We start from the raw sequence: 26851 nt of genomic DNA on the forward strand, positions 1-26851 counted from the left end.
ATGTGTTAGTCTGCCGCTCAGTACGTGCTTTCCCTAGACTGTCAAAGTCCATTCATTCCCACTGAAAATGTAAAAAAGAAAAGAAAAACTCAGTTTACATTTGGGCCATAGCAAGTATTTATGACTGCAGGACGGCGTATGTAGGATTTGATGTTAAAAAGAACCCACCTACAAGTATCAACAGCGTCTTTTTTTCCTGTTTTCTTTGTGGTTTAATTCCCCAAAAGGCACTTTGGTGCTTTAAATGTCCTTTAAAGATGTTCCACTCAGTTGTGGGCATAAGTGCATGTAAGTTGCTAAACAACTACTTTAGAACAGTAGGGTTAGGGTTAGTGAGTGAAACATGTCTTGTGCATCTTGTACCTAATTGTAGCTGCTATCAAAATTCCCCAAAATACAATCCCGTCTATCTCGAAACGCCACCTTCATCATTTCATCTCATGTCATTTCATCACTTTATTTTCTGTGGTAATTAGATTCGTAAATGTGTGAGGCTGCTTAGAGTTAAATATGCTCTGTGCACCTGTGTAATCAGGCATGTCTGTGACAATTTAGACGTCGAGGATCTCATCATGAGTCCAATCATACCAGACAAATGAGAGGTACCGCTTCAGCTGCAGCTGGAGGATCGTGTCTGCTTTCACTCATTTCTTTTATAGCTGCACAATATACTCGCCAGGTGTGCCTAAAATATGAGGGCTTTCCTTCATCTAAAGTAACCCAAATTCCTCCGCAAGGAGAGAAAAGAGAAAGAGAGGGTCTTTTCTTGGGGCACGTCCATCCATGATGAGGAATGGAGGGATGGAAAAACAAAAAAAAAAAAAAAAAGAAATCTGGGTGGGGGCAGGTGTTAGTGTCGGGAGGAGGGTGGTGGTGGTGGTTGGTGATCGTGGCTGGAGTGGAAAAAGGAATGTGGGGCTCCTGGAATGTCCTGGAATGTTAGAGCAGTCGGGGATAATTGAGTGAATTTGGAACAAGAAAAGACAAACCGAGGTCCCGCGGTGGAAGAATGTGCTTCTGGGACGTCTGAAGAAACATTCCATCCATTCAGACAGCTTCACCGGGCCCAGAACCTTCCTTAGATGGCACCATAGGGAATATAACCCCCCTGCTCCTCATCTCACCCTCCCTTCCTCCACCCATACACACTGCTTACTGACACCGCTCTTCCTTTCACAGTGTTCTTGCCATACGCTTCTCACACTGCAGGACAAGCGGAGCTCCTCCTTGATTTACTGTATATTCCTCGCCCTTGACGTTCGTGTACATTATTTCATGTAGTCTGCCAAGAGTGAAGCAGTTACATATGTCTCCAAATTCTCAGGTTGACTAGATGCGCTCTCATGGTCTTTCTTTCTTGCTTTTCTGTGTGAATGTCATCCATTTCTCCCATTTTTAGGGAAAGGTCCCCCCCTTTATACATATTGATATAGTATATTGATATCACTCATCTTAATGTGTTGCAGATTTCAGCAACTTAAAGTGACCTAATTCTGCAAAGCACATAACATAAATCTGACATAACATCACATAAATCTGACTCTTATGCAACAAATTGTCTGGAGGAATATTACAGTAGTCCAAATTCAAACATCTCAACCACTCTGGATTCTCTCAGGCTGCAACTAACAATTTATTTATTTTTTGATTCATCGACAGAAAATGGCAAAAACACTGCCGATCAGTTTCCTGCAGCCCAGCCTGGTGTCTTCATATTGTTTGTTTTGTCCAACCAGGAGTCCAAAACCCAAAGATTTTGAGTTTAGTTTCACATAACACAAAGAAAAGTAGCAACTCATCAAAACTGAAATGCTGTTTTGCACTTTTGTTTGGAAAAAAAAAAAAAAAAAAGACTGAAATCATTAATCGGTGATAAAAACACATAAAAATAGTTGCAGATTAATTTTCTTTTAAACGACTAATCGATAAAATCACTCACCAATTATTTCAGGTCTGATTGATTCCTCTAAGTATATCTATAAGTAACCACGGAAATATGAAGACGTAATATTGGGATATGTTTCAATATATGGAAAGCTAACTGAATATTTCTTTTGGTTCTGTCTCTTAAAGAAACTTTGAAGGGATGACAAAGTTTGACTTGCAGGCTCCGCGTTGCTGCTGCAGCGTGAAACTGATGGAGCCTTTCGGTTCAGTGTGTTTCGGACTGTCACTTGTTGGGTTGAGCGCCTCGCCGACGACTCGCAGGCTACACGTGATGGTCGGTGCGCGTCACCGAAGCGCCGTCCTCGCCTGGAGGCTGGAACAGGGCTGACTGACACACTGACGCTGCATTTAGGTTAGCTATTAGTAAATAAAGGATAAAAACCCGACCAAGTAACAGGGAACAAATAAGCAAGCCAGGCACCGTCGGGTTAACTGAAAGCAGTTTCTCTCATTCATTTGCTGAGTTGCCTGTTGGGGTGTTTTTTTGTTTTTTTTGGTGCAGATTTGAGCGTGCCAAGTCAAGGGAGAGCAGAACATGGCTGGTTTAATGGCAGGTTTTGGTCATTACACCCACGCCGTCGTCCGAGGAGTCCCCGCGTCCCTGGCCAAAGGAGCGCTCCGGACCGTCCATGCGGAGGTGGACCTGGCCAAGGCGCAGAAGGAGCACGAGGCGTACGTCGAGATCCTGGGGACCAGGCTCGGGCTGGAGCTGATCGTGCTCCCCGTGGACGAGTCGCTCCCGGACTGCGTGTTCGTGGAGGATGCGGCCGTGGTGTGCGGTGACACGGCGCTCATCCCCAGAATGGGGGCAGAGAGCAGGAGGAGAGAGGTAGGGAAGTGTCGGCATATATTTGATACGCCGAAAATAAAAAGTTTGATCTGGAAGTGGAGAGGAAGGCACCCCCCCCTTCACCCTCACCCCCTCACCCCCTGTCCTCACTTAGCATGCAATTAATAGTCTGCAGGTTCCCATGCTGTAGTGCTAAACATAAAGGTGGCTGATTCATGTGACAGTCTGTAGGTGATTTTTAGCCGAGATTTAAACAAAAAGGAAAAAGTGTGATTTATAAAAGCAGCGTTTTCCTCCTCTAAGTATTTGTTAGTTTATAATGAACTCAATTAACGCTCATTCCAGCTGCGTAATAGCAAATTAAACCTAATGCAAAAATGTGTGAAACTTTAGTTTTTAGAGGGTTTAATTTGCGGGAGGCCTGCATCTCTGACGGCTGGACATATCAGCAGATGAGCCATATAGAGATCGCATTTTAACCACTGTGCACCAGCCTATTAAAAACATATGGTGATTAGGAATGAGGCAACGCCCATTTGAAAGACTACAGTACATTTCTATACAATATGCTGGTGCTGCACTACAGTTTCAAATATATTAAATTTGTGCATGCTTATAGTACAATGTGTATACTTTACTGCCAGTTGTTACTTCCGCATGTACTGTACAGGTTTTCAGTTTTTCTGAATTTCAGTTCCCACTCTGGGATATGTTGCAAGCTCTTACTTCATAACTCACACAGCAATTGGCTGATTAGGATCATAACCTGAAGAATAAAGACATAGACTTAAGAAACCGAGAGGCTTCATGACTGCTGAAATTTCTGAATCAAGCCATTTTTTTGGAAAGAAAACAACAGTATGAGTGTGCTGTGTTACCTAGTGAGGGTAGCTGCAATGTGGGGTGTGTGTGTGTGTGTGTGAGAGAGAATGACAATGAGGGAAACGGTAGGACGGCTTCTGTGAAAGCCCCTGTCATTTCACATCAGAGTCACTTTACTTGGCTCAGTGGTGCTAATGGTCCCCAGCCTCACTGGCAGCAGCGTTATTGATTGAAAAGCCCGGAGCTGCTACCTTCAGCCAGCGCATTTCATTAATGTCGAATGTGGTGCAAGCAACATTTGCATGCACATGTGTGCACGTCATGAGCACCCTGCCAAAACCCTTTCTCACATGTAAATTTTGAAATTTTTCACATTTCATGTGGCTATAGCAGCGGTTTGGTCTCTCGCCCGTATTCTGCTCATGGGAGATGTCAGCTGTGATGAATGAGAAATTGGCAACTTCTGAGGTGCAAGAGCATAAATAATATGTTTGCAACAACAGGACTGTGAACAGCACAGACGGATCCCAATGAATGCATGAGCATTTATTGTCTTTGGCACAACTGTAAGTGATTTCATTGTTATAATGTGAGCTGAAGTGCTGTCCTGCCGGATGCGCTGTGAATAATCAACAAAATTATGTTTTCACATTAAAAAGACAAACAGGCTTTTGTTCCAGAGTTGAGGTTTTTTGCCAGTGATTGAAAAGAGAGGGTAATGTTGATGTTAATCATTGTCATCAACACTGTGATCCATAAATCTGTTTCATTTGTGCCTTTTGGAACCATGCTCAATTTATTGTTCATAGCACAAACAGTATAATTTATCATATGCACATTATTTAGTATTTTATTGCAGTGATGATAGCGATAATACTTGAGATGTTATTTCCTTGTTCCAGGTCATGCCGCGTGTAAAAGGTTCAACGTTCACTAGAGTGTAGACTGTGAAAAGTTTTCTCCAAACTCTTATCCAGCCTGCTGTTTGCAGCAGCTGCCATGACAAGGTGCAGCTTTTAGTAATGCATGAGCACACCTCTCCCCTCTCAAACTGTTTGACTGAGAGTCCCCAGTGTGTAACACATCATAAGATAATTATAATGCATATAATGATGTTATTGTAAGTTTAAGAATAGAGTGTACACTTGGTGTGTGAGCGCTGCCTCATTATTCACAGATGGACATATGGTACTGTTATTATTGAGCACATCTTTTTTGATGGGAGACATTCTTGAAAATGGCAAACAGCAGTTTTTCATCTTTTTCTCAGCTCTCTTGCGAATAGAGTGGACGTGAGCCACAGTTATGTGATCCATCACTTCCTGTAGTCATGACAAGTGTTTCTCCTGCCTGTGTTTGCTCGGTCAGGTACAGTTATATCAATATGTTTGAATGCCCTTCCTCTAAGTCTTTACACATGCTGTGTTTGAATAATTGCTGTCTCCCATTCGCTGTTGATTGAACGATGAGGCTTGGTTTTCATCACGTAACGACCGTTTCAGCTGCCACACTACATCTTAATGCTGTGTTTCTAGTTCAGTGTTGGACCGAGTCAAGAGAATCAAGCTTTATTCTTCAGAATCAGCAAACGCACTGGGCGACCGTAATTGGATGAATCTGCTTTCTGACCAAAAAGACTGATGAGTGACTGTTAGGGCATAACTTTCCTACCTGCTGCATGGGTAACCAGGGCCCTGTCTGTTTTCCCTTCCTCAATCTACATTTTTTTTTTTCAGCCCTCTCAGTCTTCCATTTGTTGCTGCCAGTTTACTGCCAAGGTGTACGAGGAAAGACTCGGTTTCAGTTGCAGTTAGAAGGAAAGCCTTGTCACTGCTTGTCATTTTTGGAAGTCTGTTTGCAGTCATTAGCCAGCATAGTTTCATGTGCTGCCAGGTCATTTGGGCTGTCAGGGGGGAAAAACAAAAGTTCTAAAGCAGTTCTTAAAAATCTTTGGATGGGATACTGTGGAGTGCAGGTGTGCAATGCAGCAGGAGGATTGATGTGGGAATTCAGAGGTGTTCTTATCTAAGTTGGGAGTAATCACTTGATGCTGTTTATCACTTTAGTCTGTTTGAAATGCTGTGGGATTTTGTTTTTGGTGAGTTTCCCTCATCCATCAGGTCTGCATGAGTTCCCCTCTGCTTCGTCTGCTCTTTTGAGTCAGTGCAGAGGAGATTAACTAGTTGTTTTACACAAGTTGATGATTCTCCTGTCTGCCTTTGAAGGATGCGGTCCTTACTTTCTGTAATTGACTGTAGGCATTGCAAGATCATTATTGTTTGGCTCTGTCAGTCAATATGGAGTGGAATAAGCTTTTAAACATTTCTTGAAGGTTGCAGGAATCTTATCCATTAGGCTGTGGCTTAAAAGCTTTATTATTAAGGGAAATGCTTGTCTAAATGGACCACATGATTGTTCACGGCAACCTCCAGCAAGGAGCCAAAGTTAATTATTCCATGATATTAAACATTAGCCTGATAAACTGAACCCGTTCGCCAAGATGAATGCAGAGCTGCAGATTGTCAGATGACCTTTATTTTCTTGCTTATTTGAGAAGCCATTTAGGGATCTTAATGAAAAATGGCTTGAAAGTAAACCTGCTGGGGTTTTTTTTGCCTTAGTTACTTTGTGATGAGATTAGATACCCAATTATTTCCACAATGTCAAGCTTCTCTCAAGGCCAACAGGAACACATTTCTTAAACACCATTATGAGCTTTGACTGTCTTTCATGGCCCATTGGGTCATAAGCATAAGCAGTTGTGTTTTTAGTTAGATAGTATACAACAGTGTGCTTGTCTTTTATTGAACATAACCACCTTGTGCAGTGTGATGACCAGGCTGAGGGACTGACCCACAGTCAGTTTCATTTGATACACATTTAGAGCTTGATAATAAATATTAGCCTAGCTTTGTGTTAAAGTTGACTTTTTAAATGTCTCAAAACGTTTGCTCTGGCATACAGGTCTGTCTGCCTCCAGTGTTCATTGAAGCTCTTGTTCAGGGCCCTCACCACTTCACTGATGCAGTGTTCACAGATGTTGCGTGTGATGTCATACACCACCCAGTCTTTTGAGGTGGGTCTTTACTGTGTACCAACAGAGATCTTAAGGTGTTGAATGGTTTGTGGTTGGTATTGACTCCTTGTGCCTTGAAGACTCTCACTAGATGATCCAACAGCCACAAAGGAAAGTCTCGCCGGGATGTATTCGGCATGCACATAATGAATACTTCCCCGGCCTGCTGACAACATCTGAGTTTTTCTGTCAACCCTCCTGACCTTAATCATTGGTTTCAGATGAGAAGTGGTTGCCAAACCTTCCTTCCTGTAACCTTCGCTGTTTGAATACCTTCTCTATAAATTTAAAGACGAGTGAATCAAGCCGCCTGTTAATGTTCTAATTAAAAATGTCATCAAGTATTTATGTCTGGCAGGAAGGAAATGAGTATACTGCAGATGTGGATGAGTTCAAAGTCAATTTTATTGGTGCACTTGTTGAAGACTGTTTTGCAGCATGTTGTCACTACTTTCTGTAGATGCTCTAATGCAAGTTTTGAGCTGCTGGCATTCCTTGTGCCAATCAAAACTCACATGTTTTCGCTTGCTTACATACTTTATTGATAGTTTTTCAGCACCAACTCAGGTAAAGGAGTTCAGGTGTCACACCTTTTGTATGTGTGAGGGTAAAAGGGTATCGCAGGACTCAAAGATCAGGGGAGTTTAAGGTGGAAATGTTTTTGCAGCTCAGCCTGAACTAAAGGGACAGTTACTAGATTTAGTCAAGGTAGTACAGAGATAATGGCGCCAAGCAGCAGTACATGTAATTTGCCCCCATGTTACATAATTAGTGGTTTGGTTAGTTCATGGGAAGCTGGTGAGCCATCTTGTCCAAGTCCTTGTCCTTGTCTCTGACTGGTCGAAGGAGTGCAATGATTTACTCAATATTGCTCATTGTATATACTGTTTTTAGTAAGTATTGGTCATTTGTGTGCAGATATTTGTTTATTGAGTGTGGCCTGAGCCACAGAAAAACAATCTAAGCTTACCGTCTTCATTCTCACTGTGGTGACAAGCTTGCGACTGAAACAGAGAGGTGCTGGACACAAGTGGCCAAAATGAGTTTTCTCCACAGGATATCTGGGTTCACTCACTGTGACAGAGTGAAGAGCTGAGCAATCACAGTCAATCTGCAGTTAAAGGGCCAGTTCACCTAAGTCTATCTCTGGTATCTAGCAACATGGACATTAAATTGGGAATACCAAAGCATACATGCATGTGTGAAATGGATGTTTGTGACTTTTGAAAAAGGTCAGTATGTGTGCCTTCACCAGGTAAAGCCACAAAAAAGTGTTCTTTGCACTTGCTTTTGCACGATGTGGTGGTCAGAGCAGGCAAAGTCCAATTTCAAGACAAAACCAGTTCCAAAATTGCACTTCTCTGCCTAATCTGCATAAACACAACCTTCACTGTGCCACTTCACCACCTCGGAATAAGCTGGTGTCTGGAGCCTTGACATTATCAGACAAGCACGCTGGACTTGAAAGCGGCAAAATTACCATTACAGATGCATGCTGAAAAAGCCCAAAGACACAGGATTTACAGAGAAATGCTTATTTTTTGAAGTTGAAATAGTCTTGACTCAGCAGATGTGTGGTTAAAGTTTTTTTCTACATTATAGGTGATAGAACAGGGTGGGTGTAATTCAAGCATCTCAGAGGACAGAGGTGCATTTACCACGGCTGAAGACACTTTCAGTAAATTCTGATGAAGCTGGTGGCTTTGCACCCAGCTGTCTGACATCGCCAGCTCCATCTATCTTAATCTCTTCTATAGATATTATTTACAGTTACATTACCCAGTGCTTCGATGACATTTTCACTACATATTCAACAACAAGGTGAAGCACCTTCACTAATGCAGTCGTAGATTCTCCCACATCATTTTAAAGGTTTAAACTTTGGAAAGCTTGTTCAAATGTCAGCCCGGGAGAATCGCTCTGATGAGATTTATGAGATTTTTATTTTCTCTAAGTGTTATTGAAACTGGTTTTGGGGTTTAAAAACTACAGCACTTTTGCCTTTTGCAGTACTGTTTTTGCAGTATTTTTGGTCAAAAACAGAATAAACTCTCAATCCAGCAGCCACGACAAGTGGTGATTTCGTTCTGAACTCTGATAAACTGCTTCATGTAATTTTAGCTGTCTCCCAGTAGCTGCAGTTGGGTGACTTTTTCTCATATCGTGAACTTCAGGCTGTGCTGCTGCTGTCTGAGTATGACTGTGAAGACAAATGTCATTTCCTGAACTGACAAAGAGAATTTATTTCTATTCTAGTACTTTCACTTCATACTGTTTTCACTGAAGCTGAAAAAACTGAGTTCAGAACATGTGATCAGGGCAGAAATGTGTGCTTTTTAGCTTTATCAATCGAATGAACTTTGGTTTAAATCCACCGTGAAATGATTACTAAACCTGCCACCTTTTACCACCACAGCTCAGACAGTGATGACTTAAGTGCAGCTATTATCTGTTTTGCAAGTGCCAATTGATACTTACTGTATCTTAAAATGGTATACTGCTGTAAGCAGTTACTGTAAGTTAAGCTTAAGGAGCCTGGAAAATAATGGTCATTAAAAAGTGCTAAAATCTGTCATAACAAGTGTTAAAGGCCTAGGTGTCAATTCAAGTCTGGAGACAGGATGGAAAATCTGCTCCACAGACACAGTATTTAGGTCATGTTTTTATAGACGTAATATTTAGGTTCAGTCCTTGCAGTTTATGTCCATGCAGGCCCCTCTCTGGTCGTGCCTCGTGTAGTTGCCCCCGCACTAACACCAGACAGCACAGAAGCCTTGTTTTGACTAGACAGCCTGCAGATGAGGATTCCTCGCCATCCTTCCCGCTCTTATATGACTTCCCCAACGGAACCGACCTGGTTTCCGTCACGGAGGCTTCACATCCGTGTGTGAACGTGGGAGGAGGGTGAGACACCTGTAACCCGCCAAGTAGCATGTGGGCCGAGGTCAATGTGCCTTCCCCATCTGTCTGTCACATTCCTACCACATTTAACCCGCCCTTCCTCGCACTGTTTGTCGTCTGACTCCTCGTCTGGCGTGTTCATTCGTAACATCGCGGTGCTGCTGCCTCTCCCGTCCTCTGACTCTGATTCAGTTTGTTAAAAATCTTAAGGTCTTCCGAGGTCTTCTGAGGTTAAGCCGATTAAAGATTTATATTTACCTGAAATTCACCATCACCCTTCCCATGAATCAACCACTCAACAGCGTCCATGGCCTGCCAGTGAAAAAGTCAGAATTTCTCTTTGATCAGTATAGGTTCGCCTGCTTTCAATACAGAAAACACAACTTATATTTCCAGTAATACGATAATGGCAGCAGTAAATTCCTTTGCTGAGATGTCTTTGTTTGGCATGAAAATGTATTCGCATTGAAAACACATTGAGAAGCATCAGTGAAATAGACATGAGGTCTTTGCATTCCACATAAACAGTTTTGCTGTAAACCAGACTTCTTAATCTAGCCTCTCATACTCTGAGTAGGAACTGTGTTATTCTAGCTTTTACCATTCTAGACCAGACTAAGTAACAGGGTTAACAGAGGAACATACAAAGCACGTAAGTCTACTTTTTATTTGCTGTCACTAAAAATTTGCACCCTTTAACTGTGACCTGTTACAAGGAGACCAGATAACGTAGTATGAAATAAATAGTGGATTAATGAATAGATTAATAGTGACGTAAACTAAACTAAAACTAATACTATAGAATTCTTATTTTTGGCAGCTATGTTACAGCTTGTGATGCTCTTTTTACATAGATTGTTTTTTATTGGATGGAACCAAAGATGTGTCCAAGCTACTGATTTACACATTACTAAAAGCCAAGACATTTCTTAGAATTTCACGGTGTGACAGAAGCTAACTTGGGATGAACTTTGAGCTTTTGCAGCCCATTCCAGGTTGCTTCTTGTTCCAGCATCATCACAATGTGTTCAGTGTGGGTTGGTCAGCATGTGCCAGGGCTTTTCCCCTCCTGTGTACCAGGAAGTCTTGCGTAAAGACCGTGAATAGACCAGACAGCTCTCCCTGCACCCTGCTGTCACCCTGCCCCCTTTTGGCCATGGGTTCACCCACTGCAACCCCACCAAGCCAGCAGCCCGCGAGACAGCTGCGGCGCACTCGTGAACAGGAACTCCTCTCAGCCTCACAGAATGACCGGGTCACGCTCAGCCGTCACCGTGGGTGTGTGAATGTCTGGTTTGGTATGTGAGACAGAGCAGGGGAAGACACAGGAAGTGGGCCGGGTGCAGTGGTGTTGAGAAAAGTCGCTCTAAGGTCAAAGAGGGCGCCACATAAGCCAAGACAAAACCCTTTTTTCCTCTTGAAGGTTCGAGTAACTCAAAATAATAATAATAATTCGACTGAGGATGCTTTCTGTGCAAAGAAAGGGTACCTTGCCCTTGTGTAATGGAGCACGTTTTGTTAGTAATGTTCAACTTGTGATTGGAAATGATTGCTTTCAGCCTTGAGCAGAAACTTTGTGCTTTACATCACAGGCTTTGTTTTTTCATCAGGTCTGATGGGTGGCCTTGTTAACCTTTGATTCCAACGGTGTTGATGAGAGTAAACCCACAGCCCCCCTGAATACCTAAACATATACCATCCCTCGCTGAAGAAGTACTGATGTGTTTGAATTTCTAAATCACATAACAAAAATACCTAGTTGTCATTAATTTGTAATTGGTTGCATGCTTTGGGCGTGTTGGCCATATTTATTTAGTTAAAACAGTGCTGAAAGATGTTGTTTGAAGGCAGATTATGCAACACCTCTAATACTGAGGACTGGGTGGATGCAGAAGGATTGCATTTGCTTACTTAGCATTGGCTCTCACTTAAACAAATATTTCAGTGGTAATGGCACGATGGCTTCTGCCACATTTTGCTGCACTCTGTAAACATAGCAGAAATCAATCAAGACTAATTGAGACAAATCTATGCAAGATCTTATAATCTCTCTCTCTGCTCTCTCTCACTCTTCTCTCTCTGTCACTGTTTGACTTCTCACTCTCACTCCGTCCCTTTTGTTCTCACTCTTAAAAACAGCACCCTCCCTCAGAGATACAAACCGTCGACATCAGCTTCATTGCTTGCAGGAGATGCAGAGCCAAAATCTTGCGTCTTGCAGGCTATAACCACTCTTTCCTGTCAGTCCAGTTGACAGTCACGGTTTACTCTGCTTCCACCAAACAACTGTCTCAATGGCCTTCATTTTACCTCAAGGCCTGCTGACGGCATTTGGCTCCCACCTCTGATGCTAAAATGAGATATACCCGTGTTTGAGGAAGTGCTGCACCTGCTGCCCATATTCTGCATGAACAGACAGTGATTTGTTGAAAATATACTGCTGTAATGTACAGTATTTACTAGTGCTGCACCCCACAGACATCACTTGACAATCAACAGTGTGGTCCAGGTGGCGCTTCTGAGATGTCACAGAATGATGTGGAGAAGTGTGACTGTCACTGTTTTCTGACACTTTAAAGACAATTGCTCAATAATTGGAAGTGATCATTAGTTGCAGCAGTAAGTGAGTCTGTTTGCAAGCTCGAAACAGGATACTAAAATGCAGATGAAGATGTAACCTGGATATGTGCCTGGAAAGTTGCATATGGAAATGTAGAAATGTTTCTTACCTCCACAGTGTGCGACTACAGGTATGCGGCTGTCAAAATAGCTCCTCATATCCTACGCATAATTATCACCTAGGTGTTGACGTGATTGCGTTTTTCCCGTCGGCAGTCTAAATTGACAGAACATCAAAGGAGGCCGCCATCAGACTGCTTACTTAAATCGTCTGCTTTCCGATGAGCTCATGCTATCTGAAGTAATCTAATTCTGCGCACAATTCAGACATGTAACGTAGGCTGTGCTCAGTGCAGTGCTGAGGAGACATGGCTGAAACTGTTTTGGTTTTGGCACTGTGTGTCCGTGCGAGGCACAGCAGTGCTTCTGGTGACTTGGAGCTACATCAAGAGTGAAGTAAGCCATGTAATATTGGTGAAAACAAGGGAAATAAGTTGAAAATGAACTTTCAGACTAGGACTAAAGAGGTTATCCGTTGCACTTTTTCCTTGTGAAATTCCTCGAAGTGCGACTGTAACTTTAGGCCCTCCATGTCAATTCCAATCAGGTTGTTTCGGAGCGAACTGCCTCGGAGACACTGAGCAAATTATAAACTCTTCACCCCTTCGCCTCACATTACTTGGAAGGGCTGGATTTTGTATTTACATGTCAAGATTAAGCCGGCCTGAACCAGACCCCTGACGCACAGCGACCCACTGCTATGATGCCTACATCCGCTTCAGCACACACCTTAAATAAACTGCCCTTTCACACCCTTTTGGTCTTTCACAATATGACTAGTCATTGTTTAAACTGTGGAAAACAAAAAAGAGACACACCAATAGAGCTCACCCAACGTGGTATGCATATGAATGTGTGCTAAGTTCCACACACAGAAAAGCTTTCAGCTGCAGACGTACCTGCATGTCACTCCCCATCTATCTTTTCTCCTTGATACAGACGGCAGGCGCACACACTCAATCATGTCAATTTCATGTCTCATTTTTGGATGGCGTCCTGGGAGGACAAGCTAAAGCAAGGCTCAGTCATACCTTGCACATCGCTGTGGCAGTGTGTGTCGAAAATGCGAAGCCTCCAGAGCACTGCCCAGGCAAAAACACTGTTTTCACATCTGCTCGACTCCCAGAACCCACAGCCAATATTGTTTCAAAATGATCATTCTGACAGCAACATGAAGCGATTTGTCTCTGCAGCACGCTTCGGTATACTTTTTATTCCTGTCATCGTAGCTCTCTCCTTGCCTTCTTCTTTCTTGCCAGCACAATTATCTTTTTTCCTTTTGTCTCTCCCCGGCAAACCTGTTGTAGTGCCGCAGATTTATAGAGATTTAACCTGAAACTGACCAGGAATGCATCGGCCTGTTTTTTGTTGACATATTCACTAACCACAAACATGATAACTCCTCATCACGGCGAATACTTTATCCTTGATGCATGCTTCACATGTCTTCTCTTAATTTTTGGCCCATCCATCACAGCGTGGAGCAAATATTCCTGTCACTGTATGAACTTCTTGTGCACTCCGCCTCGTTGGAAAGGTCTACTCATCGGTCTTTGATGAAAGTGATATATCTCTGACGCCGTTTTCGCTCCAGAACCGCCCTATCTGAGTTAGCATTTTTCTCTGCTCCATCATTCAGTCCCACTAATGCCGTTCACAGAGTAGTTTTTAATCATGCCAAAGTTCGGAGCACTCTCAAATTGAATTTACCAGTGAGCGGGGGAATCTTGGCCAACAAAATGAGAGAATCTCAGCCATTGAGCAATATGTGGTCTTGTACCCATGTGCTCTATTTTCATGTTTCTGAGCAGGATGCTGAGCGGTTTCTGCTGCATGCTGCTGTGATTCTCATTCCCTCCGGAGAGATTGCTGTCAGACTCCTCAATCGGTGAGCCATTTGATGTAAGTGGGATTAACAGAGGCCGGGCTAATGATCCGGTGATTTAGAGGATTCAGGATTCATTATGCACTGACTGTTCTCTGCAAAGAAGTGCTCATAGCAGCGGCGAGCAGTATTCAGTTCATTTCTTTTTATGAGGCCTTAGAAGGAACAAGGAATGAGCTGATATCAATATTCTGATCCTGAAGCTGCTTGAGTTTTAAATTGCATTACAACTGTTGTGATAGCCTGTCCCCTCTAACTGTCTCAGGATTACTTGGGTATTAGCATGTCTTTGAGAATGTATATAGATACAATAAGCATATTACAGGCACTTAGTTCAATTTAAAATATCGACGCTGAAGCTGCATTAATCAGTTTTATTATGCCTCCGTGCTGTGGACAGCTGTGGCTGCAGGCTTATCTTATGTTTTCGGGCTATCTGTCGCGCTGTATCCATACGTTTATCCCATTCTTGTGAACACAGTATCTCAGTAAACTGCAGCTTCACTGGTTGGCAGACAACCACAAGGTGGTAATTCCAGTATTAACAATGGGTCAAGTGATGACGTGTAAAGTCAGAGAGGCCACTTGCTGATATGAATCCACAGAGAATTAACACCAACTGTTTAACTCCCCTCAGCTCTATGAAGCATTTTATCATCTTTCAGCTCATTGTTTTGGTTTTATGGCCAACAGCTGAACTGTTTTTGTTTAGTGTCTCTGCTCTCACTTTTTTCAAACTTTTTACATTTTCCAAACACTTAACACAATGTTTTCGTGTATGCAGCAGTACTTCCCAAGACCGAAAAAGACTGCAAGGTATAAGATCTGTGAACTTACCCTTTAATGTCTTTTTTTAGCGTTGGTCTGCATGAATTCATCTGTGGAATGTGTCTTATTTGCATGTGTGTATTAACAATTAAGCCTGTCTTCATTCACACACACATGCTTGCTGTCTGTGCATGTGAGTGCATTCATTCTCAGACACAGGAGGTGAGATTCAGGTGTCTAGTTTCCACATGAGGGTGAGTCAGGAGACAGTATGTGTCGACTGGGTGCTACAATGTGCTTAGAGTGTCAGGACCAGGCTGCGGGCCGCGGGCGGGTGTTCGTCTCTTGTATCTCTTGCACCTATGTGTAATTTGTGCGTGTGTACAGTGGCGTGTCTCAGTTACATCTCTTTTGAGCTGCTGACATCAAACAGCCTTTATTGGCTCACTTTAGCACAAAGGAACATTTTCAAGTTCACCTGTAGCCATTGAGATAATGTTGGTTTTATTTGCCCAGGTTTTTAGGTTTCTGCTGCCACCATCGTACAGTGACTGTGAATTTAAAGTGTAAAGTGTTTTACAGCTGTCCACCTCTACTTTATCACATTGCTGTTTAAGTATGTAGCCTAGCTTGCCGGTAGCAGCTAATAAAACTAACTCTCTTTCACACATACCAGTGTGCACCCAGCAGCAGTGACCTACCGCTTGGGGCTGCATTGAGCAATTACCACGATCTGCTGTGATTTATAAGCATGTCTGCATTGATATTCATGTTCAGTACCAGAATTCAAGTCATTTTAGATGCGTCTACAGATATTCCCAGCACCTCTGATGCCATACTGTATTTAGTTAGTATCTAATTGACAAGCAGAGACAACTGCTCAGACTTGAAGAAGCCACCTGAGCCAAAACAATCAAGCATCAGTCATTACCTGCGTATTTTCAGAGATCTTTGATAGTCTGTGTATGTGGCAGCTTTGGACATGTTCACAGACGGGCTATTAGACGTGTGTATGCAAAAGAAGGAGAGGAAAACTGTTAGTTCCCACAGATTTCAGCCGACCACAGTTTTGTTGTTTTTGTCCTTCACAGACAAAACTACAAAGTTTAAAACCACCAGACAGTAGTAATTATTTGAATCTTGTGTAAATTGACAGTGGATTTGTGCTCTGTGTGTTTGTATGTACGCATTCACATGTATATGGTGTGTTTTTGTGTGCGTGTACGTGTGCGTGTGCGTGTGTGTGTGTGTGTATGTGAATGTGTGTGTGTGTGTGTATGTGAATGTGTGAATGTGTGAGAGGTCCAGAGGGGCAAGGCAGGTATCAGGGCTGGGCTGGGAGGTGTGTGTTGCCTCTCCTGTCTGCCCTCGGCTGTCACAGTGTGGTGTGATGTCCGCTCTCAGTCTGTTCTCACGCCAAGGATCATACTGAAAACACACACCTCTTCTCCGCCAGCCAGTCTCCTCAGTCATGCACAGAGCAGAGCAGAGCAGAGCAGAGCCAGCACTGAAATGTGTCAGTGCCGAAAACATCAGTTGATTAATACAATCGTCGAAAAATGTGAAAATAACGAGCTGATTTAGTATTTTATGCCAAAAGTTTCCAGTGTAAATGAAATCTTTCTGGGTTTTGGTCGGCTAGTTGGACAAAAGAAGTCATTGAAAGAGATGGTCGCAGTTGACATCACATCAGTTAATTGTGTATCTTGTGTAAACTGGCATTTATTGTCTCTCTGGTCTCAGCAGCTCTGTATATTCCTGGACCTCCACTGACTCACGTACATTCACTGGTATGACACCGGAAAGTGTGGACAATATAGCTATTAACAATACAGACTTCTACTGTTAGATTAGGTGCACTACACATTTGAGCCATCAGTTTCCCCAAGAGAAAATTTAACATTATCTAACTTAAATTTGTAACAGATGAGATGTGGCGCTTGCCTTTTTTCAGATTTACAAGAAAACAGGAATTCAGCCCATGACTCTGAGGCCCTCAGAGACCAATTCAGCATGTATTAGATGAGTTAATTAACTTCTGATGTTGTCGTTAACAGCTTATTCATAGCTCTGAAGTGGTAAAGTTTGACAGAGGAAACACACTGGATGCTGAATGATAACAATGGTCACATATGCTTGAAAATGACAGTGAACATGTTGCGTATAAGAGACCTTCGTGTCTGAGTGTAGCGTCAGAGAGGTCTGCCTCACCTCCAGGTGTTTATTTCAGGAATCATTCCGTAATCCCTGCAGATGTGAAGAGGCACGTTACATAGCAGGTCCGTGTATATACATTACAGTGTGTATATGCATGCGTGTGGGTGGTATTCAAGTTCAGAGCGGTGAAAATTGTTACATTTGGGCCACTGCATGGCTGGTGTCAGTTACGTAAGACCCCCATTTCCATTGTGTAACTGTGTTTATTTAGTTTTCCAGCAAATACTTTAGTAAAGAGGTGAATCTCGTAGAGAGACTCAGGAGGATACACAGGCCTCAGAGGTGGAGCGGATGAAGTATTTTGTTGGCACAGCACTTGGAAAAAAAGACATCAACAGTGTTGGGAAATGCTCTTGGGACTGCATGGGGAGGTGCAACATAGATTTTTTTTTCATTCATGTGTAGGGAATGCTATGCTAGTGCTTTCACTGTTTATAATGTGTTTTTACTCTGCTTGTGGAAAGAATGTTTTGGACTTCAGTCCTGTGCCATGCCATGGCAGGACACCTCACCACTGTAGGTAACTTTTAAAGCCATTGTGCCAGTGTGTTCATCCAGATTCCCTCTGCTGCGTTTGAAGACCTACAACCTCCCTAACCTTTTATTAATATTCAGAATGCATGTGTAGTACTGTAACCAATAAAATCTGAAAAATCCCTTAGAATGGAAGCTTTGAAGAGCCCCAGATACTTCCCCAAGCCACCGTGGGTCCATCTGTTCACACAAACGTATCCCAAGTCTCCCTTTACTGAATAAGAGTTATTTATGTTGCCAGGCATCAAATACAGCAAGCATGTTTTGGCTCAGATTGCTTGGCAACAGAATGTAGTTACAGGAAGTAAAAACTGAATCACTGCAGGGTTCAAAAACATTCCACTTCCCTCAACTCTTTCTTAAATACACGGCTGTGGGCCGCGTCCACCCTTGGCAGCCCAGAGAGGTCGGCGTTTGGAGCGAGGGGGAAATCAGCTCTGACAGAATGACAAGCTTCTCCGCTTCTTAGCGCTTACCATAAACTCATCTAATTGCTCCAGGGCTCCAAACCCACAATAAGAACTCATCCACTGGGGCCCAGAGCAGTGGGAGGCTCCATCAGACTTCCGGAAAATTGGAAAGAGTAGAAAAGGCCCACGTGTGCACGCACGCACACACACAGTGAGCTTGTAAGTTGATCGTTTGACGAAATCAATCTTTCTCTTCCTGCACCTCCTGATGTGCGCAGATACACCCACATTTGCCATCGGCTAACTCTGCGCACGACTTCCAATTAACAGATGTTTGATCGCCCAGAGCAAAGGAACGTGTGTGTGTATGTAAGTGCACGTGCGTGTATGTATGCGTGCTGTCGTATCTTTGTCATAAGATCAAGTTAATAATAAAAACACCGCGGGGGGCACATCACACTCGGCCAGTCTCTCGCTTGTTGCCCGGCTTCACTGGAAACAGTCTTGGCAGGTGATCACAGGTCAGGGGCTGCAGGGTCAGCAGGCAGACTGATGAACTGGAATCCCGTCGGCGAGTAGAGGATGTGTTCCTATCAGTTGATTAGCAGACTGGATCAGCACATTAGCGCTCCAGGAAGCCTGATTGCTAGTATCAGCTTTGCAGGTCACACAGTTATATCATCAACAGCAACGGACTGGCCTTGTATTTGGTCCAGCTCGAGTGTCTGACATCTTTGTACTGATTTGTAGCAGGTCTAGGCTAACCATTACTATTTAATTTTTAAATACTCTCTTGATTATTTCAATTAATCAAGACATTGCGTAGTTTCTAAAATGCTAGAAAATGGTTCAAAAATGCTCAGTTAATACACAGATTTGCAGATCCCAAAGTGACATGTTCAGGTTTGGTCCAAACAAAATGTCGAAATCAATCCAAATAAATTCACTTTACAGCGATAGAAAGCAGAGAAAAGCAGGAAGTCCTCACAGTGTGGGAAGCTGGAAGAAAATACACCTTTTGACATTTTTGCATGATGATGATGGTGATTATCTAAATTGTTCTTGAATAATCTTTGTCAGTTGACTCGGATTAATCAGCGTGATAAGTCCTTTAATGTGTTGCGGTTTCATCTGTTTGCTTAGAAGAGATATGGAGTTATATCACACTCAGTCACTGTCAGAGGTAAAACACCTTGCATGACTCGGGGGGTTTGTTAATGACTTGAAAGGTGGTGATGACTCAGATAGCCTGAAGCCAAATCAGCTCTGAAAGGACTAAATTAGGCTTGTTATGATCTTTTGAGCCTGAGGGTCGACTTATCAGAGGTCCTACAATTCTCAGAGGCCTGACGGAGCTGAATGATGGCCAAGTAGCTCCGGTAATGTTTTGGAAACGGTACAGTGTCTTGCAGATGCCAGCGTCATTATTAGCAGAGCTGTTAGGAAGAGTCTGCCACCCTCTCCTCTGTCATAATGGCTCCATTTCCCTTTTAGCACACACTCTGCTGTAAAGGTTGAAACACACGGGAACCATTGGCTCAAATAAATTTGAAATTACACTGTTGTCACTTTGTGGAAATAGTCTGGATCCTCAAGCAAAGTTTGCTTGACAGCTCCAAGATAATTACATAATATTGAGATGCATGGCAATAATTGCCCATAAACTGAAATGTCAGACGCTGTTAAAGAGCAGGCTTTCTCTTGCTGGTTGCATCTGTTGAAGTTGCCTCTGAGTATGAAAGTTTAGTTCTGCTATAAAACCCATTTATTTAAGATGGAACATTGAGAAATCTGCTCACAAATGCTTGTCTCAAGCAATTCATCACGTTACGCAGTGAAACGTGTCTCCAGGGAGAGCAACATGTGATGGAGAGGAGTGTGCGGGTCATGTTATGGGTCTTGTTTGCCAGAGATAATATGGACAAACCACAGTCAGAGGGTTCACTCAGCAGTAGCAGCTGCAAAAATAGCACAAAAACTTGATAGCGCACGGCTGAATCTATTTCAGCTCTCATTCCTTCTACCAGTCTCAGCCGAGGAGTCTGCAGCACAGCCCAAAATGTGCACATACAAACACTACAAAAGCACATTCACAACTACATGCACAGCATAGACCAGGTGCAGAGGGAGAGGTGTGAGGCAAAGAAGCGTGAGTTGAAAGGAACAGGTGTATGCCGGCGTTCTGAAAGCAACCAAAAGTTAATTATTAGAGTTTGGTCAGATTTGACCTTTGTAACATCATCAGCAGTGGCTGTGACATACAAAGCCTTTACACGTTAGTAATTATACCTCTTCTCTGGGTCATAGCTCAGTCAGACCTGAGCACACAGCCATGATGCACATACGTTTAGGTTCTATAACATTATCTCATGTATGTTGCGAATGAAAGTGAAGACTGACACTCTCCTCTGTTCATATGAAGATATTTATCCTTTGTTAAAAACCTGCAGACAAATAAACAAAACAAACTATTTTAAGCTGTGGCCAGGGGGGTGGAGGGCTGTCAGTTATCTTGATTCTGTCTTCAGGGGGGATCCACATTGTCAGACTTTGAATACCTCTGTCTTAGACTACACACACACACACACACACACACACACACACACACACACACACACAATCCCAATCCCAATGTAAGCAGTCTGGAAGGAAGTGTTGAGAACGTGCTGATCTTGAGTCTGGGATTCCTCTTCTTCACGTGTCTTAGTCCTCCGATCCCACCATCTAACCCACAGAGACACACACAGATGCGCACGAAGCAGTCGACAGATAAATACACAAACACATCCAGAGCCAGACCGATTCATACACACCATTAGATAAGAAAACAAGTCTGAAAAACAAAAAGTCCAAGGACGGCACACACCCTCAAATGCTTATCCCATACACTCAAAATACAAGCTTGTACACACAGACATCCCTTCCAGACACACACAGTCAGTGTGTCCCAGCATGCAGCAGTGAACAGAACTCATCGTCTGTTTCCTGTTGGCTGAGAGCTGCACTCGCTATCCAGCCATAACAGACCGCACAGTTCCTCCCTGACACTGTTCTGCGCTGCTCTGGGATGCTATTGATTGACCTTTTTTAACCAGGCATGTCAGGTCAGCTGTGGTTGCTGCTGCTTTGCTTCGCAGTGTTTATAAAGTCATATATATAGTGTATGATTTACAGGCAAGACACAAGTCTGTGTGTGTGTGTGTGTGTTTGGCATGGTACTACATTGTAAATCTGAACAGTAATTTATCTTATCAGTGCTTTCCTTTATTGTCCTGTCAGAGGTTTCCATAGATGTGCTGCTTATTTGATCTGCCTCATTAACTCTGGGTAAGTAACAACAGCAGCTGCTATATTAGACTGTATGTTTCAGAGTAGATGTTCATGTCGTGGTCAGAGAGCTTGTTTTGAAATCACTGGACAAGCATTTTACATGAAGCTGTAGTGTTGAGACTGCTGTGACATAGAATCGAACTTAGTTTCAGCGTATTGTTTGCATCTTCAGCCGCTGGCAGCTCCATATTGTTCTTTTTTCTTCTTACTTTCCATAGTAGAATTATACAAAATAAAGCTGCTTTTCTCTCTTATTGCCAACATTGTTGAGGATGAGGTCATGTTGGTTGAACATGAATAACCTTAATGGGAATAATCAATGGACGAAACTGACTCACATGCAGGTCTACGCAGCTTTAGCTGCTCCAAACACCTTTCCATCTTCTGGGGATGGTTTTAAAGTAAACCTGTAAACTTGCTTGAACACAACAGAGAGCTCCAGCGACCTACAGTTACCCATAACACCCCTCTCTTTGTGCCGCTCCAGAGACATTTATGTGTATCTTAAGAAGTACATTTGTGCGTATCTTTCTGAGTCTCAGCCTCTTGTGTTTTCAGCAGTGTAGCAGCATTGAACAAACTCCAGATCTGAACAGTACAGTGTTGACAAAGAGTGTGTCCCTCAGGTTGATTTGTTAGTGCTTTGGTCTGTTGATCAGACACTGGTCTGACACTTCCAGACTGTGTCCCAAAGAGAAATACAGCATCTTGAGATGGATCTGGCGTTCATGATCCTGAGAGAATGAATCCTAATAACTCTGGTAATCCCTAACTTCTCATTTAGTGCCACAGTTAGTCAAAGTTTCCACCTTTTTATTGCAGGATGACTCACCAGCTGCAGTGTCTACACAAATGTAGTATTGATACTGTTAAGTGCTACATATTTTTTCTTTGGTGTTGTCATGCATGCAGGCTGTTTCTTGCCACTCTTTTGCAATAAATTTTCGGGTATTTTCAGGAGAATCCCGATGGATTTGGCTCCTGAGTGCATGCTTTTAATCTAGGCCAGGCACCAAGTGTCCACTGCAGCTCCACTCTTCTTTCTCCATTCTGTTGGAGTTTGTCATGTGCCAGGTTTCCTTTCGTCACAACATGATTAAAACCCCTAATGTGACTTTGCCCCATGATTCAGTATTCACTTTGCAAATCCACTATGAATAGCAAGGAGAGTAAAATGTTCAATTGAATAGCTTCGGTGCCATTGAAGACATTGTTTTCATGAATACCAAATGAGAACCAGCAATGTTTGGCAGCTTGTTCTGACATTTTCGGTGATTGAGGTTGTAGCACTCAGGGATTATAAATGATCCTCTTATTTACTGAGATGTTAATAGATGTGAACCCTCTCAGTCTGCTGAGAATCAAAGTGAGAAAAAGCACAGTGATAATGTCCTTTTATCACATCTCATCTGAACCTTAAAGCTCGTCAGGCAGCAGGTTTTCTCATAAGGTTATGTGTCTTTAGTTCATGTGGGCTTAATTGAATTAGGCCTGTTCTCTTTTTTGTTGGCACAACTTTATCTAATAAAACAATGATGAATAGTAAACATGTCAGGAGGGTCTATGTGATACCTTTCAAATTAAAGGTCCCCCCTTAAAATGCTTATCTGAGCTCTGAACTTTGGGGCAGGTATTACATCAGCCCCTGATGTGCTCACTCGCCTTCTACTAGCACATTTTTTTTGCATGCTGTCATCCACTTTCAATAGCACTTATCCTGGTGTGCATGTGTAGTAGAGGTCATGGAAGCCATATCCATCAAACCATCAGGTAACATCAGTCTTTCCCCTCTGACCTCTGTAACGGCCCGACCGCCTTCGTCTCTCCTGCCAATCGTCCATGAGAAAGATGACATCAGCCCCAGATCTGCTGGAAGACGCTTGGTCCGCACAGACCAAATATCCGCATCCTCCACTGAGTCTCCTCTCCTGCTGCCTACACGTCTGAGCATGAGCTGCTGAGAGCTCAGCTCAACGTTTTGGCTGTTTATATATCTTTGCCTCCTTCAGATGCTGCTTTTGGATGTGCACACTGTTTGCCTTTTCTTTGCTAATAATTACTCATCAAGTTCCTCGCTGAGATTAGGAAATCTAACAAGTCTGGCACTGCCAAAAAGAAGTAAGACAATGCGAGAAACACAGAAGTTCATGCAGGTTTTAGATAAACCCTCAGGTCAGCCACACTCCTTTTGTAATCATCCATCACAGACTTTCTAGTTCTAAGTGACCTTGTGTACTTAACATAGTTGCAAGCACACAGTTTTCTTGTGCAATGAAGGATAGTTTAAGACATCTACATGAGTGGTTTAGATAGTCTAGTGTAACTGTTGTCTCATAGTCTCGTCCTGTCAGTCCTCTGATGTCACCATGTTCCCAGATCTCTTAAAGATCATTAATGATGGCCAGAACAACAAAATATGACCCAAATTCTAATAAACTGGAGTATTGCTTTGCTTAGCTTGTCTTTGTAAGCTATAATATGTTTGAACATGCTTGCCAGTGTTTGTCAGTGGCAAATAAGGTCAAAGCTCAAAATGATATGAACTGTCAGCACACAAAATCTAAAATCGGAGGCTACCACGAGGTTTCAGCACCATTGCTGTCTGCAGGAAAACAGCTCAACTTCACTGCTTTTGTCACTACTACTCTCTGTTAGACATAAACACAGCCTCACGGACAGGCAGACAAGGGGCGTGATAGACTAAACCGACTGATCAGACAGCAGCAGGAAGTGGCAATGAAAACTAATCAGACAGGAGTTGGGGTCTGGTGAGGGAAATAAGGTCAATACGCTCTCTCTGCCGTCATTGCTGCCCCCTCCTCTCTATTCCTCTCCCTCTTTTTTTCTATCTCTCTGCCACTAGCTTGGCCCCAATCACAGCACCTGCTTTCCCCATCATCTCTCCGTAGCACATCCCACTCTGTGCAGAGCAAGCGCGGTGCTGTTCTACAGCCCGCTGACTTCAAACATGAGCTACTTCAGGAATGATAATGACAGAAACATGCCTGGAAAAATAGGATTGTCCTCCAAAAATACACTCTGCTCTTTTGTGTTGCTGGTTCTTTTTCTGTGTGTGTGTGTGTGTGTGTGTGTGTGTGTGTGTGTGTGTGTGTGTGTGTGTGTAATTGGCACAAATCGAGTCTCAGCGCACAGAGTGATTGATGGTTGTTCTCCTCTACCTGTTTACCAGTGTGATTGGCTGAGTATGAGTCGCTAATAAAAGGCTGGCTGGGCAATAACCGGGATTGTTCTATCCCAAGAAGCACACCTGTCCTGTGCCAGAGCTGACGAGTTACACACACACACACACGGCCTGTGAGACATTCCCACTGTGCTCCATTTCACATTCCAATCATCTGACAGCATGTCTGCTTTTATATGATCATATTCAAGGTTTACAAAAAAATAAATGACACCTTTAGTTTGAAAGACTTGTTTGTTTTTGTTTGACTCTCTCCTCCATTTGGGAAAAAGAAAATTATTTTTCAGATGGTTAATGGTTGTTGCTGCTGCACAGCCCTCCAGGCAGATCGATCTGTGGCTCCATCACTGCCTCTCTATTGATCCCCCTTATTATTGATTTTTTTTTTTAAGATTTTATTTTATGTCATCTGTGAAATGTGGCATTTCATTGGGTCATATGCATGGAAACCATATACAGACTTATGGGAAGACTGGAAAGGGCACAGCAGTCATAAATTGCAATTAAATGCACAATTTCACATTATGGACTCAAGCTCAATCACTTTTGACTCTTTTAGTGTGTAATGCAAGTTAGAATTACATTACATAATGACAGTGGGTGGGCAAAACAACACGCTGTGCTGCATAGAAGAAAGTGGTCATGATATATCTGCAAGGGACTGATAAAGACTGGTTGATTTAAAGAAAAAAAATGTTTTTGTAGTGAGATGAGATTTCAGGCGTTCAAAACTCACTGTGTTGGAACAAAAACTCTCTGCCCCTCCATGAGTCCGTATATTTTCAGAGAGGACGTCTATGATGAGAATGTTCCACTAAAGTCAAACTGTACAAGTCGTTTTTACTAAGAAATCAGTTTACATGTACCTGTGGTGTGGAAAAAAATGTCATCAAAAGGAAGAAATGTGTGTTTTATGTATCTCTCTGCAGTGAGAGCGCTCCCCTCTTAGTGTTTTTCAGTCCTGGTAATTTGTTGGTGCAATATCTGCGTGGACGGACACTAAAAATAGTGCATAATATCACTTAAACGCCAGTGGCTGCACTGGCCTGTCAGAGACATTTAAGAGGAAGATTCTGAAAAGATTATCTTTATGTTGCAGACACATGAAATGTCTGTTCTTTCATTTCACGGCTCAGATTTGATCCATTTTGAATCAGCATTCGTGCTTGAACCACAAGTCTTCAGCGGACTTGAGCAGTCATATTATGCTTGTCAACATGCCGGCCAAATTACAGATAAACCTGCAAACAGATGGGAAGCCATGCGTCTGGCTCACAGGAATGTTCTTGTCACGGCAGCACGGCATCAAGGTCTCCTCAGGAATGTCACAGAGCTCTCGGCCGTCGCCTGCTCGCCACTAGTCAGCATCACTAGTGGACACCTAAATGGGCAGACTGACCATGTAAGGCTCTGGTGCCAGTGTGGATTATGACTCAGTGTGGCTTCATACAGCCTCATAGATTAAGAATGGATAGAGAAGACACCTGTTTCGTGGGTCATTTAGGCTCGTGGTTCCCATCCTTTTTATCTTGTCCACTTGAGCTGCCTGGTCACAGGTGGACATAGCTTTACATGTCTGAAGAGTGATTATTCCTTCTCAGATTACTTAATTGAATTCTTTTTAGAGGCCTGAGTAGGAAGAATTCTGCAGCAGTTCACAAAGCAAAGGCTGCTTCCCTTCCTGTTAATCGTCTCTCAAGGTTATGCCAAATAGAAAGACTGAAAGACAACCACAGCTTTTTCTTAAGAATGAAATGCAGTCAGTTTTAATGAAAAAGGCTGCCAGTACTACTTTTGATCAGCACTTAAAGTCAGCAAAGCAAATGAGTCTCTGAGTTCACTAACTCATTGTTTCCCACTGTACATGTAATGGGTCACAAATGTTTACTTAAAAACAGTTCAGTAATTTAATTTTAGCTATTATTACCAGCAAGCTCTCCAGGAGCAAGATGATGAATGTGGGATTGAATCAAATGAGCCACACAGTCGATATTCACGATAACGTAGGAACATGTCAGCCATGTGTGGACATCAGTGAAAGCCCATGAAACACAGGAACGAGCTATGTCATGCACAGGCAATATTTGTCAGTTGGATCCATTTATAGTTGGTGTTGGTCTTTAAGTTAAGGTGTTAAGGTCGCTGCATCCCTGAGGGTTTTCATAATATCCATCAGTGTAGCATCCTAATGAGCGAGCAAGGATTTTCAGACCTCTTAAGAAGCTGTCTGGTAAGTCAGATGTCAAGCAGTAAGGATTAACCCTAAATATAGAGGAAGAACAAGCTGTTT

At 42.8% G+C, this 26851-nt stretch overlaps 1 protein-coding gene across 3 annotated transcripts in view; it reads left to right on the forward strand.

Annotated features, from left to right (window-relative positions):
* Positions 1–26851, forward strand: part of ddah1 (dimethylarginine dimethylaminohydrolase 1) — a 73913-nt gene that overhangs the window by 3495 nt on the left and 43567 nt on the right. Inside the window, exons 1-2 of one of the 3 annotated variants that reach the window (XM_076726109.1) lie at positions 2173–2299; positions 2450–2776. The exons of 1 other annotated variant lie outside the window; for it this stretch is intronic. In XM_076726109.1, the coding sequence (XP_076582224.1) occupies positions 2483–2776 (294 nt within the window). In that variant the 5' untranslated portion in view covers positions 2173–2299; positions 2450–2482. Of the gene's footprint in view, positions 1–2172; positions 2300–2449; positions 2777–26851 lie in introns of those variants that run through there. One more of the 3 variants, XM_076726110.1, reaches the window with a different exon arrangement.

The sequence above is a fragment of the Chaetodon auriga genome, chromosome 3 (assembly GCF_051107435.1).
Source record: "Chaetodon auriga isolate fChaAug3 chromosome 3, fChaAug3.hap1, whole genome shotgun sequence".
NCBI lineage: Eukaryota > Metazoa > Chordata > Actinopteri > Chaetodontiformes > Chaetodontidae > Chaetodon > Chaetodon auriga.